The sequence below is a fragment of the Leptonychotes weddellii genome, chromosome 6 (genome assembly GCF_054177405.1).
Source record: "Leptonychotes weddellii isolate Sample4059 chromosome 6, ASM5417740v2, whole genome shotgun sequence".
Lineage (NCBI taxonomy): Eukaryota > Metazoa > Chordata > Mammalia > Carnivora > Phocidae > Leptonychotes > Leptonychotes weddellii.
Genome location: NC_138374.1, coordinates 51,269,231 through 51,289,596, shown reverse-complemented (window position 1 = coordinate 51,289,596; position 20,366 = coordinate 51,269,231). Strand labels below are relative to the sequence as shown.

At 45.3% G+C, this 20,366-nt stretch overlaps 1 protein-coding gene across 1 annotated transcript in view; it reads left to right on the top strand.

Moving 5' to 3' along the window:
* Positions 1-19,429, top strand: part of HKDC1 (hexokinase domain containing 1) — a 39,377-nt gene extending 19,948 nt beyond the window's left edge. Inside the window, exons 8-17 of the mRNA XM_081824145.1 lie at positions 2,573-2,728; positions 3,739-3,972; positions 4,787-5,091; positions 7,153-7,298; positions 7,391-7,510; positions 10,185-10,280; positions 10,457-10,556; positions 11,983-12,166; positions 14,165-14,320; positions 18,873-19,429. Coding sequence (XP_081680271.1) covers positions 2,573-2,728; positions 3,739-3,972; positions 4,787-5,091; positions 7,153-7,298; positions 7,391-7,510; positions 10,185-10,280; positions 10,457-10,556; positions 11,983-12,166; positions 14,165-14,320; positions 18,873-19,110 — 1,735 coding nt within the window. The 3' untranslated portion in view covers positions 19,111-19,429. The remainder of the gene's footprint in view (positions 1-2,572; positions 2,729-3,738; positions 3,973-4,786; positions 5,092-7,152; positions 7,299-7,390; positions 7,511-10,184; positions 10,281-10,456; positions 10,557-11,982; positions 12,167-14,164; positions 14,321-18,872) is intronic.
* Positions 19,430-20,366: the final 937 nt, after the last annotated feature.

The following is a 20,366-nucleotide window of genomic DNA, read 5'->3' as shown; positions in this document are numbered from 1 at the left end:
CAGTTTCATCGGGCACCTGTGAAAGTGAAGGCAAGGAAATGGAGTGATCTCCCCTAGGTCATAACCCCAATTCTAATTCAGTCCATATTTCTGGAGCGTGTATGTGTGGGGCAGGGGAGATACAGCTGGGAACCAGGTGACTCAGGTCCTGCCCTCTCGGTGCCTTCAGACGAGCAAAAATAGAACAAAACCAGTGCAGCCCAAGGGAGCAGGACTCAGGCCAGCTCCTCGTTTGTGTTTCCAGTGCTCCCTGCCACCCCACTTTCTCAGAGGCCTGATCACAGCACCTGCTGTGATGCCTTCCTAGCTTAGGTCTTGGGGAGTCTTTCTCGGCTCTCATTCCATGCTCACCAGGAGAAGTCTCTGGGTCTGCCTCAGCTCTGCCTGCATGCTGAGCCCCCAGAGCTGCACATCTGATTTTTCTTTCCTTTCTATGCGCAGTGTCTTACACATTATTGTAGTTCATTAAGTTTTTGTTGAACGAAAAGGCATTTAAAAAATTTAAATAATTTCAGGCTTACAGAAAAGTTACAAAAGTGGTACAAAATTCCCCTTCACCTAGATTCCTTAAATACTAATATTCTCTCTCTGTTTCTGTGTTCATGTATATACATACACATATACACAAAATGTCTGAATAAAATTACTTTTCTGAATCATTTGAGACTAAATTACAAACATAATATCCCTTTGAAGTAAATACTTCAAAGTGTATTATCTGCAAACAAGTATATTCTGTCATATAACCAAAGTATAATTATCAAAATTAGGAAATTAACACTTAATCGGTTCTAATATTTAATTTACAGACCTTACTCAAAATTCACTAGCTGCCCCATTAATGTCCTTTATAAAAAAAGAAAAAAAGAATGGTCCTGGTCCAGGCTCAGTTCAGGATCACACATGATATCTTGTGGCCTTTCTCTTTAGCCTCATTGAGCCTGGAAAGCCTCTGTAGTATCTCTTTGTTTTTCATACAAGCCGTTTATTATACAGAATGTCCCTCAACTGTCCACCGTTTCCTCATGAGTAGATTCAGGTGTGTGTTTTTGGCAGAACTATCACAGAAGGGTTGTGTGTCCTCCTCAGTGCATCGTATCTGGAGGCCCTCGATGTTTGTTCACTACTTGAGATGCTCCCTCAGATCACTTGGCCAAGGAACTGCGCAACAGGTTTCTCTCCCAGAAGGTTGTTATTATTCCTTCTGTTGTGAATACGTATCTGGTGAAGAGATACTTTGTGACTATGGAAATATCCCCTTTCCCATTAAACTTTCACTCTTTATTTTGAGCATCCATTGACAAATTTCTAAATCCATCATGTTTATTCATTGTGAACCTCCTGTAAATCATGGCTTTCCTATCTCTTCCATTGATCTGTTTATCCTCATAGGAACACAGGGATTCTTTCTTTTATTTAATGGGGTATCATTTCTTCCTATCATTATTTATTTTGATGCTCAAATATTTTCACATTTGGCCAATGGAAGCCCCTTCAAGCTGGTCCCTGTGTCCTTTCGATGTGTTCACATCACTCTTGACAGACTTCCTTATTTTCTGGCCCAGTAAATGTTCCAGACTCCTTGTGCATTTTGCTAGTCCTGGCCAATTTTCCAAGAAGCTCTGGTGAATGAATATTTAAAGTACCTCCTAGAAACCATTCAAACACTAGCACTGCATACCCAGAAAGCAAATTTTTGCTTTGGACATAACTGCTCCCCCAGGCACACACACCCATTTCACTGGTGACACAGAGCAGTCATGGCCCAAGAAAGTAGGACCATTTTTTTGGACCTTATCACCCTCACTCTCTCCATTTCACTTAAAATGAACTTCATTTCCCCAAACCCAACCTGGATTTCTTTTGACTGTATTCTGTTTCTGCGATGTTCTATGACTTTTTCTAATGAAATAGATTAAGTTGGTTAGAAAACAGGTTGTCCTTGATTTTGTGCCCTATTATGTTTGGAGAATAAAAATTATATTTAGTTGTTTGCCTGGGAAACAGTTAGTCATTGCTTGTCGGATGCAGATTCAGAGTTGAGGTGTAGGTAGCAGGGATATTTCATCTATACTATTATAGAACCTCTCGGGCTGTAGAGCCTCTCAAGCCCAACTCCCAGATACAGCATCTTTCTCTCTTGGCCAGAAGCATGGTGTAGGCATTGGAAGCATCTGAAATTTGGATTTGTCACGCCATGGTTGGCAATCTTGGGATCACCTGAATTTCCTGAGTTCGAGATTCCTATGCCTAATATGAGAATGCTACCCCCATGGCCAGGGGTGATTTGTGATAAAGATTCTTGGATTCAAGCACTTCATGAGCAGGATGGAATCTTAGATCTCCTCTAGTATAGTTCTCTCTTTTTATAGGTGAGGGGAGTGTAGCCCAGAGGAGATAAGTGAGCTCCCAAAGGCACCCCAGGCTGGGATGGGGCCTGAGGCCCCCTGAGCCATGGAGTGGTCCTTCCATTGCTCATGGTCCTGATGATGGGCCATGGCTTGTGGGCATAGGGAAAGGATGCTACATAACCATAACCATAGCTGTTACTGATCTGTTCACTAAATCATAGGTTTGAGAAGATGATCAGCGGCCTGTACCTGGGCGAACTTGTCAGGATCATCTTGCTGAAGATGGCCAAGGCAGGTCTCCTGTTCAGCGGTGAGAAGTCTTCTGCTCTCCACACTAAGGGCAAGATTGAAACACGGCACGTGGCTGCCATGGAGAAGTAAGCTGCTGGCTGGGTCCCTTCACCTTGAGTCCGCAGAGGGTGAGGGTGGGTAGCCAAGGCGTTGTATGCTCATGGTAGTGGCACAGCAGAAGGGACCAGATCCATCCCGATCTTCACCAGGACAGCTTCAGACCTGGGCCCAGGTTTGGGTGGGTTGGCAATGCCTTCTGTGACTCTGATGCGGCTTCTTGTTGGTTTCATTGGCCAGGGAGTCCGCAGTTGGAGATCTACTCCTTTCTTATATTTTGCTGCCTTCCTTCTCCCCAAAGTGGTGATTTAAAGCTTTTTTAGGGTCCCAGACCCCTTTGAGGATCTAATTCAAGTTCTGGACCCTTTACCACAAAAATGCGTGTTTGTACTCAATATTCCTTACGATATTAGGACAACCTTGACCCATTAAAGCCCATGCATGGAATCTAAGTTACGAACTCCTGCTCTAGCAAGAGGCTTCTCTACCTGGTACTGTTGGGGACTGGCCTTGGCTTTGGTGATTTGAGGCCTCACACAGAGGTCCCTGCAATGGGGAGATGGCTGGTGAAGGCAGCTGGCTCCAGTCCACTCAGGGTCCTGTTCCTCTGGCTTAGAAACCCTGGCATTGCTCTGAGCTTTGTAATGAGTTTAGATTCTGAGCTCAGCAGAGTGACATCTGACTCCTAGAATCTGTTTGTGCAGAGCATGGCAGGGACTGAGTTTCTGTGGAAGTTAAAAGGGTGGGTTCTATGATCTAACTGCCTGAGTTCAAATCCTGACCCTTGCACTTCCTAGCTATGTAAGTGTGGACAAGTAACCCGCTCTATGCCTGTCAAATCTTCAGACGAGTGCCTGGCACATAGTGAGTGTTCAGTAAACGGTGGCTGCTATGATCATTTTGATACAGTTTTCATTATTATATCACGATGTGTCAGCTTATTTATTTTCACAATCCTGAGAGGTGGGAAAGCTGGTTCTCTGAGGGAACTTCCATGGGATGGAGAAACGTGGCCCTCTCATTCCTGTCCCCTGGCCAGGTATAAGGAAGGCCTTGCCAATACAAGAGAGATCCTGACAGATCTGGGCCTGGAGCCTTCGGAGGCCGACTGCATCGCAGTCCAGCACGTCTGCACCATTGTTTCCTTCCGTTCAGCCAACCTCTGTGCAGCGGCCCTGGCAGCCATCCTGACACGCCTCCGGGAGAACAAGAAGCTGGCGCGGCTCAGGACCACGGTGGGCATGGATGGCACGGTCTACAAGATACACCCTCAGTGAGTGCTGCCTGGGGCGCACACCCCCCGCCAGCGAGTCTCCCCAGGACAGAAACCTAGCATTCTCTCCAAACTCCGCTGCTTCTCTGTATGGCTGGAACCAACCATCTCCTCTCCGTGCTGAGTTTACAGGGCAAAGAGAGGCCGTATTCATCTAGCTGGCTGGGTTATTTGGGGGGATCATTCTTAAAGAGATATTCTGCTAAGCCCAGTTGCCTGACTAGAAGGGCATCCATCCAGGTATTTATCCATCTGTCCATCTATCCCTCCAGCTATCTGTCTATTACTATTGAATACCTGCTAATATTGGAAAGTAAAATACACTCAGTTACAGATGGGGAAAAATCTGAAGGGCAGAGGTTGCCAAGTTCGCAGGAAGGATACTGGTAGGAAAATGCAGGGAAATGAGAATTTCCCAGAAGGAGGGAGTGGGAGAGCCCCTCCAGCTAATAGAGGTGGTATTGGGAGTCAGGCAGGTACACAATGAAAAGAGCTGGGGAAAGGACCCTTCCCCTTTGGACGCAGATGATGCTCAGCCAATACATTATGTGTGGATATGCCCTACTGATGGAAATATTAGTGATAAAATAACCACTTCTTTGATCCTCCAAGTGTCCCTTCCACTACCCTAGCTGGCCTAGTCCCTCCCCCAGTCAGCCCCTTGCCCCATCATCATCTGGCAACTAAAGGGGTAAACCCAGCCCAGCAAGGCTCCTCAGGACCCCCATTCCACTGCTATACCTGCGTCTGTTCCCATGGGCCAGGCCTGGGCCTTTATGATTGTTACATATTTTGCCATCGCCCCTGCCTTCAGATACCCGAAACGCCTGCACAAGGTGGTGAGGAGACTGGTCCCAAACTGTGACGTCCGCTTCCTCTTGTCCGAGAGTGGCAGCACCAAGGGGGCTGCCATGGTGACCGCGGTGGCCTCCCGTGTGCAGGCCCAACGGAAGCAGATCGATGAGGTGCTGGCTTTGTTCCGGCTGACTCGAGAGCAGCTAATGGATGTGCAGAGCAAGATGAGGACTGAGTTTGAGTACGGGCTGAAAAAGGACACCCACCTGATGGCCACAGTCAAGATGCTGCCCACCTACGTCTGCGGGATGCCGGATGGCACAGGTGGGCCGCGCCCAGAGTTCCCATCAAAACTCCTTCAATCCAGTTAGGCTTTTAGTTTGATTTTATTTTTTTAATTTTTTAAAAGAAGATTTTATTTATTTCTTTGAGAGAGAGAGAGAAAAATAGAGAGCACGAGCAGGGGGAGGAGAGGGAGAGAGAGAAGCTGACTTCCCGCTGAGCAGGGAGCCCGACTCAGGGCTCCTTCCCAGGACCCCGGGATCATGACCTGAGCCAAAGGCAGATGCTTCACTGACTGAGCCACAGAGGCACCCCAGGTTTTTAGTTTTAAAAGCCTTGGATTCATTTCTGTAATGGAGGGAGGGGGGTTAAGGTAGGAGGTCAGTACTCCTTCCAAATCTGTTTGCCTTGGTGGATCCCAGGCATTTGCAATGGAAGAATACCTAAGTGAGGTTATATGTGCGTGCCTGCGTAGTTGAGAACATGCCATGTACCCCATGCTGCTGGCAAACAGAAGACCCAGGTGTTGTCCCCCGGAGCTGCCATCTGGATACTTGGACTCGTCTGGCTTGTCTCCTGCCTGCTTCCCTCTCTCTCTTCTCCTGGCGCTTGGCTCTTCCTCTCTGCTCTCATTATTTTCTGCCCCTGACTTTTCTGATCCTTGATTCTTCCCTGTGCTCAGCCAAGAGGAGCCACTAAACAGCGGGGTCAGGTCTTTAGACGAGTGACTTCACCTCTTTGAACCTCAAGAGCCTCACCTGGAAATAATGACCTTTGTAAAATGCTTTATATCTTGTAATTTGTTTTGGAATCTTTAATTTCATCTCATCCTCACAACCACTTTGTATGTTACACAAAGAAAAAATGATTCCCATTTTATTGCTGCCAAAATTGAGACTCAGAGAGGTCAGATGACATACTCAAGGTCGCACAGCCGCACTTGGGGTCTCTCAACAACAGAGATCTTTTCCAGAGCCAATATCCTTCGAGTCTACATGGGAAAGAAACTAAGAGCAGTAAAAGACACTGTTCAAGTGTTTATTCTTTCATTCCTTTCATCCTTCTGCCTTCATTTTTTAATTTTAATTTTTTAAAAATATTTTATTTATTTATTTGAGAGAGAGAGTGAGAGAGAGCACGAGACCAGGGTGAGGAGCAGAGGGAGAGACAGACTCCCTGCTGAGCAGAGAGACTGACGTGGAGCTCAATTCCAGGACTCCGTGATCATGACCTGAGCCGAAGGCAGATGCTTAACCGACTGAGCCACCCAGGTGCCCCTGCCTTCATTTTTCAAAGTTCCATTAAGCATCTACAATATGTCAAGCTCTGGTCCAGGCAGGGTGATAGCGCAGGGAGTAAAACACAATCCCCACCCTTGTGGAGCTTACATTCTGTTGGGCTGGCAGACAATAAATGCCATATGAGGCCATGTAGCAGCAGGTGCTACAAAGAAAAATAGAGCAGGAGAAGGGATTAGAGAGCTGGCTGGGAGTGATGTCTTTGGCAAATTCAAGAAACAGCAGAATAACCACTATGGACAGAACAGAGTGAGAGAGGCAGAGGGCAAGGTGAAAGATCATACAGGACAGACTCTGATGCTCTGCTATGTCAGAGAAATGAGAGATACTATTGGGGTGGCCTTGGATGATAGTGGGGGGCATCAGCCTCGACATGGCTTCTTATGAGTCAGGAGCAGGTGTGGGAATCCACAAATGGGAAGAGCATGGGGCAGGAAGAATCATTTCATGCTCATGGTGAATAATTCCTGTGGGCCATAGAGATAAGATGGAAACATCCTCCAGGTTTCACTGCGGTCAGTGTAGCCTGACTTGGATTCATCTTCAGAGGCTCCTTGAGCTTAAGTATCATACGAAGCCTTTACCAGATACCAAGAAAAGCAGGCTGGCCTCAGATAGGCTCCAAGTGCCCGTCCAGCATTGGGATGCTGTGCTGGGTGACCCACGCTCCTCTGGCTCGGGAGCCCCAAGGGAGAAGGCTCTGAGTCTGCTCTGTGTTGGCAGCTCCTCTCCCTCTCAGTGCCTCCACATGAGCCCCTGCTCTGTGCATGCTGGTGGAATGCAGCTCCCACTTTCTCCACCACAGAGAAAGGGAAGTTCCTTGCTCTGGATCTGGGGGGGACCAACTTTCGAGTCCTCCTGGTAAAGATCAGAAGTGGACGGAGGTCGGTGCGAATGTACAACAAGATCTTTGCCATCCCCTTGGAGATCATGCAGGGCACCGGCGAGGAGGTACAGGAGGGGCGGGGGAGTTCTGTGCCCGAGGTGCCGCCTGCCCCCCGTATCGCTGCGGGCCTGGGATGACTGCTGCTCTCTCTCTGCAGTTGTTCGACCACATTGTGCAGTGCATTGCTGACTTCCTGGACTACATGGGCCTCAAGGGAGCCCAGCTGCCTTTGGGCTTCACGTTCTCATTTCCCTGCAGGCAGACAAGCATCGACAAGGTAAGACAGCCCAACAGCCTTCCAGACAGCCCAGTGCGCTGTCCACCAGAGGAACCTTGCAGTACCTCTGGGTCACTGTTTGTTGCCTAATTTAAGGGTCTCAGGTTCAGGGCAGCTGGGGAAACATAACTAAGCATTTGAACCATTTAATATTTTCTATTTCTTATGTTCCATTTTCATTGTTATGAAATAGCTCATTGTATGTATACACACTATCTTTAATTGCCACGTTGTAGTTAAGAAAAACAGAGGCATGGAGAGGTTGAGTCAGTTGTCCAAGTTGCCACATCTATAAACAGTGGTGGAAGGTTCCAACCCAGGACACCGACCTGAGAGCCCAGGCTCTTGCACTTTACCCTTGGGGAAACCAGGACCCAGAACCAATGTCCTGGAACCATCTTGGCTATAATACACAGTACACCTACATATATATATAATTAAAACCCCAAGATCAAGAAATAATATTCTTATTGTATGCGTTACACTCTATTTTTTATCCCATTTCATTTTGCATATGAGAAACTCAAGCCACGCAGGTCTCATCTGATGGGTCGGTACAAAATCAGAACTGGAACAGATCTCTTCAGGGCTTTGAGAACACCATGGAAACACACATGCAAGCAGTTCCTTCCCACCCTATTATTCAGAGAATGGGGAGAGAGGGGTTCAAAGGGCTGAACTATCTGGTCATACGGCTGGCTCTCTTAAAATTAAAAATGCCAGAATGCTAAGAGCCAGAAGATCCAGTTCTTAGGATTCCATTTCTCAAACATGCGCCGAGAAGGAGTGATCAAGGATGTTCACTATAGCACCCCCTTTTTAATAAGGAAACATGAGAAATCGCTCACATGGCAGTGGAGGATGGCTAAAGAAACTCTGGCAGAGCAATCATAAGGAATTACTTACCTGATCTGCATTTACCAGGCACATGCATAGTGCATGCTCCGTGCCGGACACTGTTCTAAGTGCCTCACGGACACCGCCCACCTGACTGGAGGCAGCAGAGTGAACGCGGTGGTTAAGAGCCTGGGTCTGGAAGGTCATGGAATCTTGGCTTCTCCACTTACTGACTGTGTGACCGGAGGCAAATTATTTAACCCCTCTGGACCTTCGTTTCCTCATTTGAAAAACGGGGATAAAATAGTACTTATTTCATAGGTATTTTTTATTTCTATGCAGTTATATTTGAGGAATATTCCACTCAGTGAAGGGAGGGGGCAGATCCATATTAACTGACCCGGAAAGGTCTAGAAGATGCATTATTAAGTGGGAAAACCAAATTACAGTAGTCCACACACAGTGTGAATTTATTTTAAAATACATGTAAATGGAGAGAGAAGGGTCTGGAGGGAGTCCTATCAGCCTGATAGTAGAGGTTACCTCTCAGACTGGGGGGATGGTAAGTTAAAGGGGACTTTGTCCTTATCAGTAACACTTTAATTTTTTACAAGGGCAACATATCACTGTATGACTGCTGCCATTAAAAATTAATACACCATTCAGACAGCCGTGTGCCGCTGTCCACAGTCCTGAATGATCAGTGCATGCCCAGGCACAGCCGCTCCTCCTGACCAGGACACCGGGTTTCTAGGCCTCTCCCAGGGGTTCTGACAGATTCATGGATACACAGTTAAGAGGGAGGGGGAGACAAACGGACAGCTGGGAGCAAAGCCACAATGGCTAGGGAGCAAAAAGAAAGACTTTCAAAAAATATTATTTTTGTGTAATTGCAACTAAGACGAAAGATTTTCAACTGGGGGTGAATCTCTGATGTTCTACATACATCCACCAGGGAAGGAACGAGGGAGCCGAACCTCCCAAGGACTGTGGAGAGAAGGAGGGAGACCAAGGCCGAGGGCCCCAGGGTGAGATGGCCATCTAGCCCATGGGGATGGGGGCACTGCCATCAGAGCTGCTAGCCCCCTCCCCTATCCCAGGAGCTCCGAGCCTAGACGCCCCAGCGTGACCAGCCCTCACCCCACTCCCAGCCCTAGGCTGTGGATTCTGAGGCTAGACTAACTCCTGCCTCCGGCTAAGAATGTAATCTTGGGCTTTCTTTTAAAAAAATGAAAAATACTTTTTCTCAGTATTATAAAAATTATACATGTGAACTTTGGGAAAACTAGAAAATATGGACACACAAAAGAGAAAGACTAAAAGGCACCCATAATCTTGCACCCAGAAAGAACCCTGTCAACTTCCTGGTGTGGGCATTGTTGCACACCTTTTTCTACATATGAGTGTGTGTGTGTGTGTGTGTGTGCACGTGTGCGTGTGTCTGTGTGGTTTTTAAAAGAATAATGTATTTGTTTAATTTGTGTTCACTTTACAGTGTATGATGAACATCTTTCTCTAAGAGTCAATGTTCTCTGACAGCCTGATTTTTTATAACTGTTTAAACATTTCCTATATCGAGGCACAAGATAATAGATCTATATCATTGGAACGATAGGCTGCCTCTAGTTTTTCATTGTGGAACCGTGCTTTGATGGACGTGTTGTAGCTTTTATCTTTCATCACATCTTAATCTGTCCTTGCTGAATTAGACATAGAATCACTATGATCCAGGCCCAGTGACTAGCAGCCGACCATAGCACTTTGCATCTCTTTGATGTTGAGGTAGGGTAGTGGTCCCAGCAAACTATTGCTCAAATAAATTTCTCCTTTCTTTCAGGGAACACTCATTGAGTGGACCAAAGGCTTCAAGGCCACTGATTGTGAAGGGGAAGACATGGTGGACATGCTCAGGGAAGCCATCAAGAGGAGAAATGTATGTTATGGTGTTGAGGCTCATGCCCAACCTTGTACCTTCTCCCAGGCCCCTTTGCTCTGCCATCCTGTGCCCATTCCTATGGCTCTGGTCTCTGCCCCCCTTGTGCTGATATGCCCCTCCTGAGCCTGTTTGGTGTGCACATCCTACTTATAGTATGGCTACTCCCTTTGCAGGAGTTTGACCTGGACATAGTTGCAGTTGTAAATGACACAGTGGGGACAATGATGACCTGTGGCTATGAAGATCCTAATTGTGAGATTGGCCTGATTGCAGGTAAGTGGTCAGGCATGTCCCATTAGCCTACTCCTGTCTGATCTTTTGGTGGTTTCCTTTTCACATAGTGTGGGGCTGGGGGTGGGGGTGGGGTTGGGTGGAGCATTGTTCCATTACACAGAGCTTCTAAAGCCAGCTTTGTCCAAGGCAGAGATTAAGTTAAGATTAGGATTCCAGGTCTCCTAATTTCTAAATTTTTACTTCATATCTTTCTCCTTAAGGGTCCTAAGCCAACGTCCTTTTGTTGAGGAAGGAGAATAGCGTAGAAAGAGGGGTTTTCAAATTAGGGCCTTGGGGTAGATTATCCAGACCGGAACGAGACCACTGTTGTTTTGGGGCTGATTTTCATCAGCTCCAATGTACACCTCCTCTGTTAACTGACCTCTTCTGGCTGTGGGTGTGCAGGATGGGGGAGAGTTGGAAAGAAACCTAGAAGGGAAGGGAGTGGCCTGGCACGTGCTATAGGCATTTAAGGGGCTTTGGGGAGAATTCTGGCAGTGATTAAGGGCAAGGGTGGATTTCAGGGGGCTGACTCTCTAATTGGTGAGGGGATGGGTAGGATTTGAACAGGTGAAGATGGAGATGAGCATTCCAAGGGACAGGCACAGGTTAGTAATGACGGAATCTGGGAAAGTTGTTCCAGTTGGCTGTCTGGGCTTCCCGATGGTGAGCAGGGGATAGAACAAGGAGATGGGGATATAGTGAGACACCTCCAATGCCAACTAAGAGGTTTCATCTCACTGTAGCTCTTACCTGCTTTGTGACAATGGACAGGTTACTTACTCTGCCTGGGCTTGAGTTTCCTTATCTGTTGGGGCGGGGGCTAGGATTAGGAGGGCAAAGGGGTGAGATTTATTTGATTGCATATAATAGTTGCCTGGACTGTTGCACTGAGAATAGTTCTGAGACCAGGTCAGGGGCAAAGGAGAAAGAAAGTGGCCTGCCTACAGATACCAATGTTTACCTCTCCAAGACTAGATAATTCCTCATGGTCCCTTCTAGCTCTGGTTGCTAACTGTGACTACTTGGGAGCCCATCTTGTGTACCTATAGCTTAACAGTAATGGTGAGGATGAGGATGTAATGTGATGGTGATGTAATGTGATGGTGATGTAATGTGATGGTGGTGACGAGGAGGGGGAGGATGGTGTTCTCTCAGGCACCACTTACTATGTGGAGGAAGCATCTCACTGTTTTCTTTAGAACAAGCCTATAAGGCAGGTATTATTTCCTTTTTACAGATGAAGAAATTGGACCTCTAAAAGATGAGATACTTGTCTATGGTCCCCTAGTTACGAGTGTAAAGCTGGAATTCACACCCAGTCATACCTGACTTCAAGCCTAAATTTCTCTCCGCTGCCCCCCTCTGCCTCTTTAGGACCTGGTGATGTTTTTGAAGTCTAAAGTCCCTCCATGCTTCCTTTTAGGAACAGGCAGCAACATGTGCTACATGGAGGAGATGAGGAACATTGAACTGGTGGAAGGGGACGAAGGGAAGATGTGCATTAACACAGAGTGGGGAGCATTTGGAGATAACGGCTGCATAGACGACATCCGGACCCGATATGACAAGAAGGTGGATGAGGGGTCCTTGAACCCTGGCAAACAGAGGTGAGGAGGGTGGATGTGTATATTTATGTGGTTGTGCAGTGTATGACTTTATCAGATCGGGGGGGTACTATATTCATATCATAGCTGCTATAGCTTTGTATTTTTATTACTACTCCACATCAGAGGTCAGTGAAGTGTCTTATTGGAACAAAAGCAAAATACAGGACAAGTTTCCAAGAAGTAGAAAGAAGGGGTGGCTTTTTCTAATCACCATAAGGTACCATAAGGTCCAGTGGTGGCTTTGGAAGTGATTTAGACATGGTCACCAAGTTCATTCAGTGTGGGCCAAGTGTCACAGAGCAGGGGCATGCTGACTTAGTGGGCCCTTTCGGGATGGGCTTCTAGTAGATCCAGTTTAGAGGTCAACATCCTCAGCCTTTCAAGGTCTGGCTACCAGGTTGGTGACCTCTGCTGTTCTGGGGGTGGGGAAGTGCAAGCAGGTGGTGGATGGGAGTACTGGTTCTCAACCATGATGTCATGTCCCATCATGGGTCACAGTCACTGGGGAGGTAGATTCTAATTACCAACCATACTACTAAAAATACTGAAATCAATGAATGATTCTTAAAAAAAAAATCGAGTACATTTTCACTTGTGTTCTCATCTAGCTTCTTGAGTCAAGGAGAAAGGGGTAGGTAGAGATAGAGTTAGCATGCTAGGAATTGATAATTAACTCAGGCCCATCCATAACAGCAGGTGTTAGCAAACTTTTTCTTTAAAGGACCAGATTGTAAATGCTTTACTATCAGGCCATATGTTCTTTGTCACAATGAAACTCAGTGTCTTAGTATATAAAATAAGATGAAAATATAGATTTATCATGATGATGATATCCCAGTGGCGAAGTTGAACAGATAGGAAATGTAATGGGATATGTGGGCCACAGATGCCTTGGTAACTGTGGAACCAACAATCCTGTACAGGAAGATACCTGGGCAAGGCCAGGACCAGCCTTAATGGTCCTTGGTCTTCCTTCGGCACTAGCCTTCATAGCTGGAAGGAAGGTGAGTTGTGGGAAGCCCAGCTGAACCAGGGATTGCTCCAAAAAGAAGGGACCTTATCTCTGAATCCCAAGTTGGGGCATTCGAGCATCATGGCTCTTCTCAAGGGGTAAGTGCCTTCTGACTTAGTTTTGTGTCTGAATCCATTGGAGGCTCACATTTTTAGAGTGAGAGTTTAAGGGAGCAACACATTTGAGTTTGCTTCGCTGTCACTATTATTTGAGTATTGGTTCCTTAGACTGCTGAGGTCCTGAGCAGTAAAGTGAATACAGGTCCAGCACACAAGTCTCAGACACAGCTTCCCACTTGACCTGCAGGCCTTGGTGGTCCAGCTCCTCATCACTGTTAGTAACGCTGTCTCTCATGCCCGTGCACAGTGCCTGGTCAGTGCCTGCTGGTTACAAAGTCCCTTTTCCTCTTGCTCCTTCCCTCGTGGAGCTCACAGCCTGGTAGAAAGGGCTTGGCTCCCTTCCAACATGCTTAAAGAACCCCTGGTGTGTGTGGTTTAAGTAGAGTATTTCATGAAGCAGCATCTCTAATGGAACAGATTTCTTCAATTACAAAGCCAAGGGGAATCTAGTAAACCAGATTTATAATACAAAGCCAAGGAGAACTGGCTTTGGGACCTGGAAAGGGACTCGCTTTTGCTCAGTGCCCGCTGTGTACCAGATGCTGGCCTCCCGACACTCTTGTGAGATCAAGTTCTCTGTTTTATGAATGATGGCTCACTGTGCTCACTCATGTGTCCAGTACGGGGCATCGCTGGGACCTGGGTTCTTCCCGATCAACAGGGCTCCAAAGACTGGCTGTCCCATATTGTGCAGACTTCTGCATTGCATTTCTCTGGGCCTGCTACCCACTCTGAACTACTCCAAACCAGGCAGTTGTTGGATGCCAATGGTATACCATCCATACCCAGACTCAAGGTCCTTTTGTGAACCACTCACCAGTGCTGATTTTCCTGCTTGTATCAACCTTATCCCTATTCTCCAAACAGATATGAGAAAATGACCAGTGGGATGTACCTGGGGGAGATTGTGCGGCAGATCCTGATTGACCTGACCAAGCAGGGTCTCCTCTTCCGCGGGCAGATTTCAGAGCGTCTCCGGACCAGGGGCATCTTTGAAACCAAGTTCCTGTCCCAGATTGAAAGGTGATGTGGGATCACGTTCACCTGCTCAGTGTGAGAGGCCCTGACTGGGATGTGCTACTGTCAGGCTGGGGTCCAGCAGACTTGAGATTTAAAAATAAAAACAGTAAGAGCCTGGCTGGGCAAGGGGTTTCCTCCTAGAGCTGCTCTGTCTCTCTAGCTGCATCAGGGACCACAGCACACAGCGGAAGGGCCAGCCGCGTGCCTGAGCCCTGAGCTTCCTAAACTGTTACACGGGAGTGAGCTTCGGCTAAAAAATGATCCTCTTTTGTTTCTGAAAAGATGATGTGTCCATAATATGAAAGAAAACTCTTTTAAAAAATCACCCATATGGTCATGATTAAATATAACTGTTTTGATTTTTGCATATTACCTTTCAAGTTTTTAAATGTGTGTAAACATAATTGCAATCATACCACACATATCATTCTATATATTGTTTACTTAGTGTTTGTACATGACAATTTTCAGTTACAATTCTGAAATAATTACGAAAAATTTTAAAATATATAAGAGTAGAGGGAATGGTAAAATGAATCTAATATTTGCATCACCACCTTCAACAATGATCAACTCACAGCCAAACTCAGTCCGTTAATATACTCCTGCTTTTCCCACCCCCAAACTGGATTGATTTGAAACAAATCTCACATTTTGTGTCAGTTTATCTATAAATATTTTAAAATGTATTTCTAAAATATTAGTTCTTTGAAAAAACCATAACCTTCTACTCCTGAAACCAATATTACACTATATGTTAACTAACTAGAATTTAAATAAAAAATTGAAACAACACAAAACAAAAAATCCTTAAAAACAAGTAATAAAAAAACCCATAACCATATACTATCATCACATCTAAAACAGCTAATGATAAACCTTAATCTCAAAATATCCTGCCAGTGTTTCTATTTTCCAAATTGCCTACAAATAATGGTTTTTGTTTGCATCCATATCCAAACAAGGTCCATAAAGTGCAGTTGGTTGATATGTCTTTTAAAAATTTCTTTTAATGTATAGACTTCTCCTCTTGTTTCCCCTTGGAATATATTTGATGAAGAAACTGTCATTGTATCCTAGAAGTTTCCTGTGTTCTAGATTTTGCTGATTACAGCATTTAGCATTTTCCTCTCCCTTGTATTTCTTGCAAACTCACAGGAAGACCCAGATGCCTGGTTAGATTCACTACTGAAGTTTGGACAAGAATATTTCATAGGTGGCATTGAATTGTCTCTCTCTCTGTCTTTTATGATCTTAGCAGTCATTGATGCTCATTGCTTAGATCTGTGATTCTAAAATGATGACAAGTTAATACTAACACTCCTACATTTCTAGCTGGAATACTTCTAGAAAGAGAAACTTCCCCATCTCAACTCTTTGGTGTAATTATCATTTTAAATGGCTGCGTAATGTTACATTATATTGCTATACTGTAATTTACTAAACTTTCCCTTTATTTATTTATTTATTTTAAAGATTTTATTTATTTATTTGACATAGAGAGACACAGCGAGAGAGGGAACATAAGCAGTGGGGAGTGGGAGAGGGAGAAGCAGGCTCCCTGCTGAGCAGGGAGCCTGATATGGGGCTTGATCCCAGGACCCTGAGATCATGACCTGAGCCAAAGGCAGATGCTTAACGACTGAGCCACCCAGGCGCCCCTAAACTTTCCCTTTAGTATAAGATATCTAGCTTGTAATTTATGGATTTCCGCAATTCTGTGTAACACCATTATATTTCTTTTTTTGTGTTATCATTTGCATCTCACAGATTATTTCCTTAGAAGTAGAAGCGTTTGGTTAAAAGAAGTATTTCCCTAAGGACACACTTTTAAAAATATAGTTCCAGTTTCCACCACTAGTTATGTACAAACATGTCAGTTTCACTGCTTTTCCTACCAGCACTGGTTCTATCAGAAGTTTGGTGTTTGGAATTTCTGTCAATTTGCATTCATTCAGTTAATTTTACTGGTCTTTATGGCCAGATGCCAGCAAGCCAAAAATCACTTTGGGAGAAAAGGAAAACTCTTTAGAAGTGAAAGCAGTGTACTTAATGAGAGAGATCAGATGGACTGTTGCAGAACAGATCTTGCCGTCTAAGGAGATGGTGGTAGAATCAGTAGCAGCAGCAGTAATTTTGTGTTTTTGAAATGTTGATCAGCAGATATCCCGCATCCTTTTTGTCTGGCTTCAACCCATTAGATTCAAAAGTGTAAGTTAAAAGTCATCACCTTTGATGACCAGAGGGATCCTCTTTTGCTGTGGGAGCAAAAGGTTTCTTCCTCAAATGGACTATCTTTGCCTTGCCTTTTTTTTTTTTTTTTTTTTTGCCTGAATAAAAAGGAAGATGTTCTTGGACAAAAGTAAATTAGCAGGACCTATATGCCTCCAGAAATATTTGCTTCTGCCGCACAAAAGGTGTCTGTTTTGGATGTTTTGATTTCCTGTTTCGAGGTATTTTATTTTTAAACTTCATGGAATAAAAAGAAAATCATATCCAATGTCCTGCCAGTTGGGAATGGGAGGTGCTATGCTGACTGTGGCCCATTTCAAAGCACATTGTCCAATGGATGCAACAGGGATTCTTGGGGGGAATCCTGGGCTTCTACAGTCTCCAAGCCTGAGTTTAAGATTGCTTGTGCTGTGTGACCTGAGGCAAGTCGCATTACCTCTCTGGATGACAATTTCTTTTTTTTTTTAAGATTTTATTTATTTATTTGACAGGGAGAGACACAGTGAGAGAGTGAGAAGGGAACATAAGCAGGGGCAGAGGGAGAGGGAGAAGCAGGCTTCCTGTGGAGCAGGGAGCCCGATGTGGGGCTCGACCCCAGGACCCTGGGATCATGACCTGATCCGAAGGCAGACGCTTAATGACTGAGCCACCCAGGCACCCCTGGATGACAATTTCTTTCCTTATAGAAGATAAATGCTCTACTGTTTAACCCCAGTGATTGACCCAAGGGTTGAGCAGGGGAATGTACGTCAAAGAACTAGGTAAACTGTGATGGGCTAGACTGTGGAAGGAATTTCAGGTTTTATTATTTTACATACTGAAAAAAAAATCCACTTTTTTTATCCTATACAAATATTACTCATTCATAAGCAAAAGGAAGGGGCACCTGGCTGGCTCAGTTGGAAGAGAATATGACTCTTGATCTCGGAGTTGTGAGTTCAAGCCCCAAGTTGGGTATAGAGATTACTTTTTTTTTAAGATTTTATTTATTTATTTGAGAGAGACAGAGAGAGAGAACATGAACAGAGAGAGGGAGAAGAAGATTCCCCACTGAGCAAGGAGCCCGATGCGGCGCTCGGTCTCAGAACCCTGAGATCATGACCTGAGCTGAAGGCAGATGCTTAATCTACTGAGCCACCCAGGTGTCCTGGGTGTAGAGATTACTTAAATTAAAAAAAAAAAAGGCAAAAGGAAGAAAATAAGAACTACCAGTAATCCTACCAGCATCTGAACAGATTTCCTTCTGCTCTGATTTTTTTTTTTTCTGCACAAAGACAAACATTCAAAAACAAAAACAAACCAAGATCATATGGCACATAGTATTTTATCATCTATTTTTTTAACTTATATGTCATGAACATTTGCCATAGCATTAAACATTGTCACTCAAGCTCATTGTTAGGGTCTACAAAGGATTATATTCTCTGACTACACCACCATTTACCTGCTGAATCCACTGTATAGCCAGACAGGTTATTTCTCAGTTTTTCTCCCTTAATAACATTCTTCTTCCCTTTGTATTCCTTGAGACAGTCAAGGATATAATTTTACCTTGTTTAGCTTGGAAGCCAGAGCTCTAGGAGTTCACTGGGAGATAATCAGGGTCTAGACTCGAGGCCAGCCTGTCCCCATGGCAGGTGCTTCTCTGTTTTGTGCTTATGTGCTTATGGTCCTGTGTGTGGGTTCCTGTTCACTGAAGTGCTGATTGTATTTTGTTTACTAATTTATTCACTTCGCCATTGAATGTACACAGCCCTATGCAGGTTACTATTGAGAATACAGTCTTACCCTCAAAGAGCATGTAGTCTAGTTGGGAAGAGAAAGCAGAAAATCAGAAAAATTAAGTAGAAGGAAAGTTGGCCTCCAGGTGAACAGGGCCAGAGTAATGGGAGCTGGCATGCACAGGGGAGAGGATAGACTGGGTGTGAGAAGGCATGTGCTTGAATCCCTGCTCTCTGCTGTCTGTGGGTAAGTCTCTAGCAACTCTGAACCTCAGATTCATCTTCTGAAAATGTACACCCGATGTGTTGGTTGCTGAATCTAAGAATAGCTTCTAGTGAGATAATAGGTTTGAACATGCCTAACACCAGAGGGGCCACACTTTATTTTTTAAAGATGGTGGGACTTCTGGTGGTGGGGGGGAGTCGCAGGCTTCCTTGAGTCCCAGATGCTCTGGCATTCTGCTCTAACGCAGCCATTGCCTGGATCATTTTTTTCCTCCTTCCGCCTAAGGCATCTAGGGATGTGAGGGCTGTGAGCCACGCGGAGCAGGGTCCAGGGCCCCAGGAAGCAGGTCCTGACGTCCTGCTCTGCTTGCCCGCAGCGATCGGCTGGCCCTCCTCCAGGTCAGGAGGATCCTGCAGCAGCTCGGCCTGGACAGCACGTGTGAGGACAGCATTGTGGTGAAAGAGGTGTGCGGAGCCGTGTCCCGGCGGGCAGCCCAGCTCTATGGCGCCGGCCTGGCTGCTGTCGTGGAGAAGAGGAGGCAAGACCAGGGCCTGGAGTACCTGAAGATCACCGTGGGAGTGGACGGCACCCTGTACAAGCTGCACCCGCAGTGAGTGCCCCAGAGAGGCCCCCACTGCATCTAAAGGGAGCCCGCGTGGCTCTCTTTCCTAGTGGTTAGGATGTGGGAGTGCTCGCCATCCTCTCTGAACCCCATGCTCCTCAAGGCAGTAGTCATCTCTACCTCGTAGGGCTGAGTAAGTGCTCAACAAATACAAGTGATTAGTACTAAGTACTCCCATCTGACCTCACAGGGAGGTAATGAGAACTGAACATTTTGCACAGCACAGAGCATTTGTCAAGTGTGAACTGGTTATAACTTTCTTAGCTCAGAGTCAGTGGACAGAAGGATTAATGTGAGTTTGAATCCTGGCTCCATCACTTAGAGCCTGGGTGGTTCAGTCGTTAAGCATCTGCCTTCGGCTCAGGTCATGATCCCAGGGTCCTGGGATCGAGCCCCGCATCAGGCTCCCTGCTCAGCGGGAAGCCTGCTTCTCCCTCTCCCACTCCCCCTCCTTGTGTTCCCTCTCTCGCTGTCTCTCTCTCTCTCTGTCAAATAAATAAATAAAAAATCTTAAAAAAAAAAAAATAGGGCGCCTGGGTGGCTCAGTTGGTTAAGCGACTGCCTTCAGCTCAGGTCATGATCCCAGGGTCCTGGGATCGAGCCCCGCGTCGGGCTCCCTGCTCCGCGGGAAGCCTGCTTCTCCCTCTCCTACTCCCCCTGCTTGTGTTCCCTCTCTCGCTGTCTCTCTCTCTGTCAAATAAATAAAATCTTAAAAAAAAAAAAGAAGAAGCTGGAAGGCCTAGGGCCAGTTTCTTGCCCTCTCTGAGCCTCAGTTCTTAATCTGTAAAATGATGACAAAAATCTTACCTACCTCATAGGTTGTTGTGAGGACGAAGTTAAACATATCTGTAGAGTGCGCGGCATGTCACAAAAAAGTCAACATTAAAGCTGTTATTATTTTTTTGAAAGCTATTATTTTTATTTAATGTTTAACATTTTGTTTTGGTGAAGAGGAAAAGTATTAACAAGTTCATAAAAATTTCCAATCACACTGAAACATATACACGAATATACTGTTACTGTAATCCTGGATCGTTAGCTCTTCCTGTGGTGATGACTAATTTATCCAAAATAAGGGACTGGTATCTTTTCTTGTTTTTCCCCTTAGAATCACTTATTTATTTATTTATTTTTACATTTGTCTCATTTGTTTTATTAATGGAAAAATGACAAAGGAAATTAAATTTTTTATTTTATTATGTTACGTTAATCACCATACATTACATCATTAGTTTTCTTTTTTTTTTT